Below are 12596 nucleotides of genomic sequence, written 5' to 3'. Positions count from 1 at the left end.
CTTCCCTAAGGTCTTCCTTGAATCCATAACTCTAGGTCCTTTTGCTGTCATCTGAGAGAAAGGTTTGAAGGTAAAAAAAATATCAAGCCATGTCTCCCATAGCACTTGTGCACAGAAAGGACATCCAAATGGATCTGGAGTTATTGCAGCTTTTATTTAGAGGTCTTCCTTCTTGAAATTCCTTTTTATGGGATCTGAGCTTTTTCAACATTGTAAGATTCGGAGTAGGCTCATGAGAAGTTTACAACTGAATTTAGTTATGTATGACTAGTATAGAAAGAACTTATCAACTATATAGTGTGAAAGAAAAGTGGCCTTGTCAGGTAGATTGCTGACTAAATGACTCTAGCAATAAGAGCTGCTCCCATAGGATAAGCACACAAACAGCCTACAGACCTTTCGAAAGTGTAGGTGGCTCTTAAAAGAGCCTTTGGTTTGTCAAGCTCATCTGGTGGTTGGATCATTTTACTTGGAGCTGGTATACTTGGTGACGGCCTTGGTACCTTCAGACACAGCATGCTTGGCCAGTTCCCCTGGCAGCAGCAGGCGAACTGCTGTCTGGATCTCCCTGGAGGTGATGGTTGAACGCCTGTTGTAATGAGCCAGGCGGGATGCCTCAGCTGCAAGACGCTCAAAAATGTCACTAACAAAAGAATTCATGATGCCCATGGCCTTGGAAGAAATGCCGGTGTCTGGGTGGACCTGCTTCAGCACCTTGTAGATATAAGTAGAATAGCTCTCTTTGCGGCATTTCTTGCGCTTTTTGTCCTCCTTCTTCGCAGTTTTCGTGACAGCTTTCTTGAAGCCCTTTTTGGAGATGGTAATCCCCTTTGAAGTTGGCTCTGGCATAGTTAGTGCACAGCTCTACTGGCAGATGGATAAGCAAATGGCATTTGATGGACAGGGAAGTGGGGTATTTATAGGCAGGGCACTCCAATGACGTCTTCGGCATCCAACATCTGATTGGATAACGGACAGTGGTGTGTATGGAAATTAGGCAATACCAGTAAGGGTCTCTAATTGGATAGTCGGCTATCAGCCAATCAGATATTAAGCCACAATCTGCCGTTAGACTAGAAATATACCAGATACCGGCCTTAACGGTTACTTTTGTTCAGTTATAACGGATTTATTTTTAACCTGTGTCTGAACGTGGGAAGGAAGGGGGAAAACAGACACCTAAGATTAAGTTACATTCACTTAGAGTGACCTGCAGTTTTTCCCTGTGGGCCATGTGTACTGCCTGCTCCTCAGGGGCAATTTAGCAGAGGAGATTGGGACTGGTGTGTCTTTGTACGTGGCACTGCTGGAGTACCGCTGACATCCTGGAGGGGGTGGGCAATGTGGCCTGCGACAAGAAGACCATCATCCCTCGTCACCTGCAGCTGGCCGTCTGTAACGAGAAGGAGCTCAACAAGTTGCTGGGGAAAGTCACCATCGCTCAGAGCGGTGTCCTGCCCAACATCCAGGTTGTCCTGCTACCTAAGTAGAGTAAGAGCCACCAGCGCTGCAAGTAATCTCACAAGTTATTAAAGCCCAGAGAGTCTGGAAGAAAAAGAAAAGGCCCTTTTCAGGGCCATTCATAATTTCTGAGAAAGAGCAAAAGATAACAACAGCAACAACAACAACAAAAAATTAAAAAGAACACTAACTGCTAATTCACCAACAACAAATTTAACTGAACAAACCTTTCATCGAACAAGACACAGAAAAATTGGGTTCTGGTGAGTGGGGTATCTGAAGCAGTTCACTCTAAAACTCGAGCAGTTCACTCTCAACTGTGTTGAGAGCGACCTTATCACCTTGGGTGAAACTGTTTCAGCATCCTCTGCACACTACATCGGAAGGCCATCCTAGCAGACTTCTCATCTGGAAAATGCATCCTTGGGTAAAGGAACACATGTAGGTTAGCAGATCATTGTGACTATATAATTCCTAAGAAAAAGAATGTGAAGGAGTGGAATTCTATTTTGGGGCTTGTATTTCAATGAGACAGAGACTGGTGATTGGGTTACAAGCAGAGGAAGAAGATTCTTAAAATTGGGACTTTCCACACAATTTTTGTTTGGAAGAACATGCCTAGAAGTCATTAGCTAAGAAGCATCCCTTTCTAAACATACAACATGGCGGCATGTTTTCTCAAGTAGCTTCTACCAAGGTAAAATTTTCCTTCCAAGAGTTCTAGGATGAGGATACGACCTGAAATCTGTCACCATGTCAATAAACCAAAAGATAAATAGCACATACAAGTGTTCAGTACCTTATTTATATGTGTACTAAGTGCACAAATCAATAATTGGTGTCATGGTGTGTAGGTTATATTTTAGATGCAAGCTTTTTTGATGGTGAAATAGTCATGTGACAAGGCAACTTTCTATCACTTATTCAAAAATATTAGGCACTGAATTCTAGTGAGAATGAAGTAAAATATTTTGTGAATCCTCTAGCACTGCCTATTAGGAAACACCCACAGAAACAACTGAAAAACAGTAAGGCAGCCAAATATACAATTACTGTACAAAAATGAGACTTCAAAGGTCTTCAAACACAATGCAAAACAAAACAAAAATCTGCACATGTATAAACAACTATGAAAATCCCTTTTAAATTCACAAAACTGAAAACTGTTTTGTTCACACTTGTGCCTACAAAATTATACCCAAACCTATAGAATAAATATAAGAGCTATTTGTTGAAAACAATTATTAAATTTCTTGGAACTTCATTAGAAAGGAAATAAATTTAAGAATTGTTTTAAGATTATAAGTACATGGTTTAAAAAGAAAAAACTCTGTTAGCATATTTGAAAATACTGTTGAAATGTAGGGATGTCTGACAATATATAAACAAGGTGAACCTAGAAAGTAGTAAGGACTAAAACAAAGAAATAAAACAGAGGTCATCAATGAGTTAACAGCCTCACATATCAGGCTTTCTTGTAGACCATTAAGGAAAACATTTATCTACAGTTAATGAAATGGTTCCAGATTATGGAAGAATTTCATTCATACTTTTTAAGAAAGATGACAAAACCTAATAGTGAAGCCAATGCTCAGCTACAAATAAATATCCACAAATCTTTCATTAATATGTCCAGTAAAAAATTATCAGTGACAAACTAGGATCCATCCAAGGATGTAAGGATTGAATGCTGAGTAAAATGCAAATTTAATTCACTATATAAAATTTTTTAAAAATCCTATTTTATACTCAGAAGATGCTTAAAAGGCATTTGTTAGCATGTTTAGTTGGATAATGTTTGTTTTTTAGAGAAAATGCTAGTAGTTATTGTTAGAGGACTTTTTTTCATTCCACTTATTTATAATACTTTAAAATGTTAGATTGTTAAAAAGCATATTTTAAAGATTCTACTGTACTAGTAGAAAGGAAATCAAGTCAGGTGTAAGTAATATCTGCTGGGTAATGTCTCACAAGTTACTGGGAAATAATTATACTGAAAATCAACAGTATTTCTCAGTGCCATCTATACTACCAGAGAAGGATCTGTGGTCAAGTTTCAAAAAACATCATTTCAGTAACTCAATTATCTTCCATGTAATAATTGCAGTGTTTCAAATTCTGGTATTAATCTAGTATCCTCAGTTCATGCATTTTGTATTATATAAGAAAGAATTTTACTAAATAAAATGAAATACTTTTTCAGTGAGGGTTGACTGTTTTTCATTTATAAATTCAGAAATTCACAGTAAACAACTATTAAAAGAAATGACAATAGTCTACTGTAATTAGATGGTGGAAAAGGTAAGGAATGTAGGGCAATTAAAGACAAATGAAATTGGGAATGAGCAAAGACACACAAGGCTTGATGTTAAAGTCCAAAAGGGAAAGAAGTGTCTCTGCTTACTTTTTAAAGTAGATGAATAAGAAAAATAGAGATTAAGTGAGAGATCATGCTCTAATGCCGGCTGTTATGCAAAAGATCAAATAAGGGGACTGCCTTAGTGCTATGAGTAACATATTACAAATATCTAATCTAGGCACATCAGCAATGATGTAATTCAGATACACAAACTGTGCAGTAGAGCTGAAAGTTCTTTTTTAAATTTTTACTACAGCAAACATTAAGAAATACATTTTATGGCATGACCAGTCACACTTAGAAATACACACATATACCAGAAGCTAAAAAGGTGTCAAAAACAATATACCATAGTGGAAGGATTCTGAGATGATTATTCTATATTATTCCATTTTGTTCTATTGTTTTCTAGTGTTCTCTATTTCACAAATGGTTCATGACTTGTTGTTTGATAGAAGACTGGGAAGAAGGGAATGGTCAAGCAGAGACTCCACTCTGCACACCTGTTTACTCAATAAAGGAACTGCACTCGTTGGCAGATAATGACTGGTTCAAAATGTGGGAGGGGCACCCAAGCTGTGCCAGTAAGAATCTTCCCTGAGATTTTCAGACCTGGAGATTGAAGGGACACATTTATAGGGGTATAGGGTATAGTGAACAGTTTAGAGCCTCTGGTGGACGAATCTTTTCTTCTAGGAGAAAATTAACATGAAGGTGACATACAAAAGAAGTAATTCTGTGATGAGTACAATAGAAAGTGGGGATGGGGAGGTAAGGGGAATTAATGTCTGTGCATCTCAGATTCCATTGTCTGAGGACTATTTCAGTCCTAGCAGCTTTTCTTTCTATTCTAAGGTAACCTCAGAAAAGAACCTTTAATGACCCCCTCTATTTTTGCCCCTTTGTCAATTTCAATAAAGAGTTCTGACAGATTCAAGTGACAACTTTCAACTTGACACAATGACAACTCTATTCCCAAACCATAGTCAAGAAAATGTATTTGGTCTTTAATTCTGGCCTCTTATCCCAGTGCTTTTTGGTGAGATTTAAAGGTTTTGTTCTTAATCAGGAAGTCCCATGAGGGATAAATGGAGAATAAAGGAAGGAGAATGAAATTTAAGAAAAGGATGGAATTTTCTTTCTTCTTCTAATACTATAAAAACAATTACATGACAAATACCAAACAAAGTAAGGAGTATAGCTGGCCTTTTGAGAAGATGTGTGGATCATCAGAACATTCTTATTCCCTTCCATAGGATCATCAGCCCCATCCTTCCTTCTGCTGCCAAGAACCCATGTGAGAGCAGTGGAATGGGAAGGTCTGTCCCTCAGTTTTTTATGTTACACAGTTATTCTTCTGAAATCCTGACATGTGTCAGAACCAAAGTAACCAAATTCAATTTACACTCAAGTTATTTCTACACAGTAACAACAAAATTGACACCTTACTATCTTTCTGTCTTGATTTGCATTTTCCCATGGTCCAGCTAAATTCACCTGTGTTAATCAACCAGTAATACATAACTATCACAGGGCACTCAGATAACATAATGCTAGAAATATCAGCTAAGTTTGATACCTTCCAATAAAATATAACAATGTCACTAAATCAAAACTTCGTTCTTTAAAAACATGATAGCAAAATTAAGGATTCCCCAAATGAATCCCCTCTTCCCTTGTTATCACAGAGAAATAGAAGTGCTGCATTACATAAGGCATTTTATTCCTAACATGTTTCTTCTGATTTTTCTTTAATCTCAGGCTTTCAGGTTCTACTTGGATTCTAGATTGGTATTCAAAATCAGGAATAAGACAAAGATGTTCATACTCACAATTAAATTCATCTGCATACTGAAAGTCCTTGCTAGCAAAACAAGGCAAGGAAAAGAAAATAAAAGCATATGGAAATGGAAATAAGGCTTAAGATGGCAACCAACAGGTCAGGCTGTAAGAATCTCTGTGGAGGCGAGGGACAATATAGACACTCTGCATGAGTAGGCAGGCGCTGGTGGGAGCATGAAAGTCCGTCTGAGGGGATACTAAGCTGCATGCACCTGGGTCCCCCCATGAGGGCGACTGCAAGCCCCCATCACCCTGTAATTAAAGCGTAGCTCGAAAGATCACACTCAGAAACACCTGCTGCCTGCAGGAACATGCCTGAGAAAAGCCTGCTGAATTCAGCTGATGTCCAGCACCTGGCACCCAGCACACACTATCACCTGTCATACTGGACCCGCTGGAGCACAGGATTTGGTGAGAGAGCTCTGGGAATCCAGAAAGGAATACATGTCTGGTGAGGAGCCCTCCACCGCAGCCATTTTCCAGGCAGAGATTTGCATTGCCCCACCCAGCTTCCTCCCCCTCCCCCTGCCTTTGATTTTTTGGTCTTTCTTCTCTATTAACTTTGTACTAGGCACGTGTGTCTGTGTTTAGTTTTCTTGGGGTTTTTTTTGTTGTTGTTGTTGTGGTGGTGATGGTGGTGGTTTGTTTTGTTTCACTTTGTTGTTATTGCAGATTGTTTTGTAGTGTGGGTTGGTTTCTGCTTTGCATTGTCATATAGAGTGGTGGGGGAGTGGATCTCAGGCAACACATACCACAATAAGTGAACATTTTAATTTGCAAGTAGCATCTGATGCTTAGCACCCCATCCCCCATTTTACTCAAAAACTACAAAAGATAGCAAAGCTTCCCATCCACCATCCTATTCAAAATAGAACAAATCCAGAGCCTGGATCAGGGAAGAATAGAGGACTGAGCAAACATCAGAAGGGAAAGCCTCCCCCACTGACACTGAATAACAGAACTAAAGAAAAAAACAAGAGATCTGTCACAAATGAGGAAAAGTCAGTGGAAGACCTCAGGCAATTCCAAGTCTACCAAAGACAAAACTCCTGAAAATCAGACCTTGGTGCCCAAACAATGGAAATCACCAAAAACTGACCCCAGAATATGACAAGGATCAGGGAATGGTTGGAAAGAGTGAATAAGACTCAAGAAAGACAGGATGCAACACTGAAAGAACTTGTAACAGAGACTCTGGCAATAAAAAATTTCATCAGGAAATAAATAATAAGATGACAAGCATGGAAAACAGAATTAATATAGCTGAAGAAAGAATCTCAGAACTTGAAGACCAGAACATGGAATTAACCTAATCTGTAAAAAACATAGAAAGAAGACTAAGAAAGAAAGAAAGAACAAAGCCTACAAGAGATGTGTGAGTATATCAAGAGGATGAACCTACACCTGATTGGTATCCCAAAAGAAGAAAGGGAAAACAAGAACAACTTGGAAGAAGTATTCCAGGAGGTAATCCAAGAAAACTTTCCCCATCTCACCAGAGATGTTACCAGTCAAGTCCAAGAGATACAGAGAACTCCCACAAGACATCAAATGAAAAGACCAACCCCTAGACACATGGTAATTCACCTACACAAAGTAGGCACAAAACAAAAAAAATCCTAAAGGCAGCAAGAGAGAAAGGTCAGCCTACCTACCAGGGAAAACCAATCAGAAAAGCAGCAGACCTATTGGCAGAAACACTACAAGCAAGTAGGGACTGGAGCCCTATATTCAAAGTCCTCAAAGAAAAACAATTTCAGCTAAGAATTTCCTATCCAGCCAAGCTCAGTTTCATCAGTGATGGAGAATGAAAATCCTTCCCAGACATCTAATCCCTAAGAGATTATACAGCTTCCAGACTAGCTCTACAGGAGACACTTAAAAGGTATTAAGCATAGAAGAAAGAAAAAAAAGAATGACCACACACTTCCTAAGAGAACAGCAGAGCACAGAATCAACACAGAATGCAGCACAACAAAAAACTTGAAAACACATGTATATATTAACTCCAAAGTCAAAAGAAAACAAGCAAACAAAGAAAAAACTTTATAAGAACCTCATGACTGGGATAAGCAATCACTTTTCAATAATCAGCCTGAATATGAGTGGACAAAATGCACCACACTGAAAAGACACAGAATGGCAAACTGGATAAGAAACCATGACCCCATTATTTGCTGCATCCAGGAGACGGATCTCACTACAAGGGATGAATGCAGACTCAAAATTAAAGAATGGAAAATGAGTTTCCAGGCAAATGGATCAAAAAAGAAGGCAGGAGTTGTAATCTTAATATCAGACAAAACAATCATTAAGCTATCAAACATTTAAAAAGATGCAAAAGTACACTACCTAATGATAAAAAGTTCAATCCATCAACAAGAAATATCCATCCTAACCATATATGCACCCAATACAGGAGCACTAGCATTTATAAAGCAACTACTAAATAAACTAAAAAAAAGATATTGACTCTAACACTATTATAGCAGGGAACTTAAATATCCCACTGATAGCCATAGATAGATCATTGAGGCAAAAAATCAACAAGGAGATCCAGAACCTAAACATGACACTTGACCAAATGGACATAGTAGATACTTACAGATTATTCCACTCAACACCCACAGAACATACATTCTACTCATCACCACATGGAACATACTCCAAGATTGATCACATCCTTGGCCATAAATCAAGAATAAACAAGTTCCATAAGGTTGAAATCTTGTCATGCACATTCTCAGAACACAGTGGAATAAAAATAAATACCAACACCATCCACATTTCCCCAAAGCCCACAAAGACATAGATACTAAATAGCATGATGCTGAACAATTACTGAGTTAACACTGAAATCAAAGCAGAAATTGAAAGACTCCTGGAAACAAATGAAAATGAAGAAACATCTTACCAAAATCTCTGGGATACCCTAAAAGCAGTTCTCAGAGGAGAATTTGCATCTCTATGAGCAGACATCAAAAAAATGGAAAGATAACAAGCAGAGAACCTAACAAATCACCTAAGGGAGCTGGAAATAGAAGACCACCAAAACCCCAACTTTAGCAGAAGAATTCAAATCACAAAAATATGGGACATAGAAGACAAAAATATCATAGAAAACATCAACAAAACAAAAAGCTTGTTCTTTGAATGAATTAACAAGATTGATGGGCCCCTAGCCAGAATGACCAAGAAAAAGAGAGAAAAAGCCCAAGTAAACACAACCAGAAATACAAAAGATCAAATCACAACTGACTCCAAAGAAATAAAAAGGATTATCAGAGCTTACTATGTAAATCTATATGGAAACAAAATTGATAACCTAGATGAAATGGAGGACTTTCTGACATTCCCATGTTAAATAAGCTAAACATGTTAAAACAAGGAGACACTGAGACACTAAATAGATCAATAACAACCCAGGAAATTGACTCTGTCATATGAAAACTACCTACTAAAAATAGCCCTGGAATGGGTGACTTTCCAGCAGAATTCTACAAAACCTAAAAAGAGGAGCTGATACCAATCCTACTGAAAGTATTCCTGGCAATTGGGAAAGAAAGAATTCTCCCCAAATCATTTTATGAAGCTAACATTACACTGATACCCAAACCGGGTAAAGATCCAACAAAGAAGAACTACAGGCCAATATCCCTTATGAACATAGATGCAAAATTCCTCAACAAGATTCTAGCAAATTGGATCCAAAAGCACATCTCAAAAATCATCCACCATGACCAAGTCGGCTTCATACCCAGAATGCAAGGCTGATTCAACATTCACAAGACCATAAATGTCATTAAATACATCAAAAGATGTAAAAACAAGAACCACATGATTATCTCACTAGATGCAGAAAAAGATTTTGATAAAATCCGGCATCCCTTCTTGATAAAAACCCTCTAACACCTAGGTAGAGAAGGAACATACCTCAAAATAGTAAGTGCCATCTACGACAAGCCCACAGCTAATATTGCTAAATTGACAGAAACTAGAATCATTTCCCCTGAAAACTGGAACAAGACAAGGTGGCCCACTGTCATCCCTCTTATTCAATATTGTGTTGGAAGTCCTAGCTCAGACATTTAGAAAAGAGAAGGAAATCAGGGGTATCCAAATAGGAAAAGAGAAAGTCAAGTTATCTCTCTTTGCTGATGATATGATCCTATAACTTGAAAATCTAAGAGAATCTGTCAAAAACCAGCTTTCACTGATAAAGGACTTTGGTAAAATCTCAGGGTACAAAATAAATGTGCAAAAGTCAGTTGCATTCCTATACACCGACAACAAGCAGGCAGAGACCGAAATAAAAAGTACAATCTCATTCACATTAGCCACCAAAAAATTAAATACCTTGGCATCTTCCTAACCAAAAAAGTGAAAGACCTATACAATGAGAATTACAAAAGACTGCTCAAAGAAATTCAAGTAGACATAAAGAAACGGAAAAATATTCCATGCTCATGGATAGGAAGACTCAACATTGTTAAGATGTCCATCCTACCAATCTACAGATTCAACTCAATACCCTTAAGTTACCAACATCATTCTTCTCAGACCTGGAAATGACAGTACAGAAATTCATATGGAAACATAAATGACCATGAATAGCCAAAACAATCCTCAGCAAAGATACAAAGCAGGAGGCATCATACTTCCAGACTTCCAACTGTACTATAAGGCTATGGTAATCAAAACGGCCTGGTATTGGTACAAGAACAGGCACATAGACCAATGCAACAGGATAGAGATTCCAGAAGCAAAGCCTCAATTCCTCAAACAATTCATCTTTGACAAAGTCTCCAACAAAAACCACTGGGGAGAGGAGAACCTATTCAGTAAATGGTGCTGGGAAAACTGCCTGACCAATGCAGAAGATTGAAACAAGACCCCTACCTATCACCATACACAAAAATTAACTATAAATGGATCAAAATCCTAAACATAAAACCCCACACTATAAGAATCTTAGAAAGTGCAGGAGACACCCTTATGGAAATTGGAGCTGGGAACCAATTCCTATTCAGAACCCTAAAGGCCATTACCTTAAGAAATAAGATAGACAAGTGGGACCTCATCAACTTAATGAGCTTCTGCAAAGCAAAAGAAACCATCAAGAGAGCAGGAAGACAGCCCACAGAATGGGAAAAAATATTTGTCAACTGTATATCTGACAAAGGCCTAACATCTAGGATCTACAAGGAGCTCAAACATGCTGAAAGGAAAAAACAAACAGCCCCTTTAAAAAGTGAGCAAAAAGCTGAGCTCAGTGGCTCAGCCTGTAATCCCATGCTTTGGGAGGCTGAAATGAGTGGTTTACCTGAACCCGTGGGTTTGAGACCCACCTGGGCAACTTGGTGAGACCGCATCTCTATAATAATTCAAAAAATTAGCCGGGTGTGGTAGTACACACCTGTAGTTCCAGCGACTTGGAAGGCTGAGTGGAATGCCGGAGACCAGCTCCAGGAGAGAGTCACGGGCTGAATGGGGAGAATCAGGAATGGCAGAGAAGAACAACAGGAGTCACCTTTGTGGGTAGAGTTCGAGACTCTGCCAATTTTTAGTCAATTCTTACATGCTTATATAGTTTTTTTACTGATCCCTGTACCCACAAAAATGCAACACATGTTACACATTAAATGCTTACATCATGTTTTTTCTTTTTGTTTATGGGGAAGTTGACCTTTATAAGTTTCATTTTATTCCTTCCTGCTACAGATGGTATTATTTATGTCTGAATCAACAGATAGGAACAAAACACCAGCTGCCAAGAATTTATCAGCCACAACCTGTGACCTCTAGGCCAACTGAATCTCTTTCCTTCGCTATTCTATTTCTTTTCCTTTACTAATCTATTTTCTTAATACACTTTTAGGAGCAATATATTGACTTGGCTTTTCTTTTATATAACCACCCTTATCTTACCCACTATGAATTCTTAATACTCTATATTAATTAGTTTTACTGTTAATTTAAAAATTTAACTTTCTTAATTTGAATTGCCTTATCTATATTACTTGCTATTTTCTTATCACCTATTTTACATTTTATATTTCTAAACAAAACTTAAGTCTAAATCTACACTTATATATGAAATTAATCTTACTTCTAATTCTAAATGTATTTAATTTTAAACCTACATTAAGTGTGTATAATTTTAAGTTTACCTTAAAACTTAATTATTTCCTATTCCTTCTATTACTTATATTTAACTAATACCTATATCTATAATAAACATTCATCTTTTAATTATAACTGTTATTTATTTAATTCTAATCCTTACTTTAATTTTAACCCTCTTTCTAATTAAACTATAATGTTTCTTAAATCAAAAGGGATGTCTGTGACTTGTTTTTCCCAAAAACACCTGTTTTTGGAGATACTCTGTCTCGGTTTCTCACTTCCTCATCAATCACAACTGTCAATGTTGTTACTTATAAAGGGTATGAGGAAGTACTTGTTTTTCCTTTTTAGCTAAAGGTTGAAAAATTTCATGGGAAAGGGGGTAGTAAAACATTCCCTTGTCCCTTCAGGGTGGAAATTTTTGCTGTTTGAAGAAATGTGGTGAAGAATTTATGTTTCTGTACATAGGTTTACTGCTGATTCCACATCCTTGCACATTCTAGCTAATTGCTTTGTTTATCAAGGGAAGTGTTTTTCAAGCCTAAGCACGCATTCCTTTAAGACCAAAAGGAGTCCTTCAATAGGATCCATGGGGCTCTACCTCCATCATGGCCGCTTCCCACTGGGGCTCTGCTCCCAGCCAGCGTTTTTCCCGTTTTCAGGTAACCTCCCTTTTGCCTCTTTAGGGGTTGCGGCTTCTGGCAGTGGAAGGATCACCAGAGCCCAGCAGGTCGAGGCTGCAGCGGCTGGGAGTGTGCCATTGCACTCCAGTCTGGGCGACAGAGTGAGACTTCAACTCAAAAAAAAA

The 12596-nt window shown here is 38.0% G+C and overlaps 1 protein-coding gene across 1 annotated transcript; it reads right to left on the bottom strand.

The window, feature by feature from the left end:
• Positions 1-465: 465 nt before the first annotated feature.
• LOC103256251 (histone H2B type 1-A) lies at positions 466-849 on the bottom strand. The gene has a single exon (XM_008054153.1). It carries the CDS (start codon positions 847-849, stop codon positions 466-468), a length of 384 nt encoding a protein of 127 aa, XP_008052344.1.
• Positions 850-12596: the final 11747 nt, after the last annotated feature.

Source organism: Carlito syrichta, unplaced genomic scaffold (assembly GCF_000164805.1).
Source record: "Carlito syrichta isolate Samal-C Ts95f unplaced genomic scaffold, Tarsius_syrichta-2.0.1 Scaffold289164, whole genome shotgun sequence".
Taxonomy (NCBI): Eukaryota; Metazoa; Chordata; class Mammalia; order Primates; family Tarsiidae; genus Carlito; species Carlito syrichta.
This window is presented reverse-complemented; position numbering and strand designations above follow the sequence as displayed.

Coding starts and splice junctions, on each gene's coding strand:
- LOC103256251 (XM_008054153.1), bottom strand. CDS start 849: ATGCCAGAGCCAACTTCAAAGGGGATTACCATCTCCAAAAAGGGCTTC.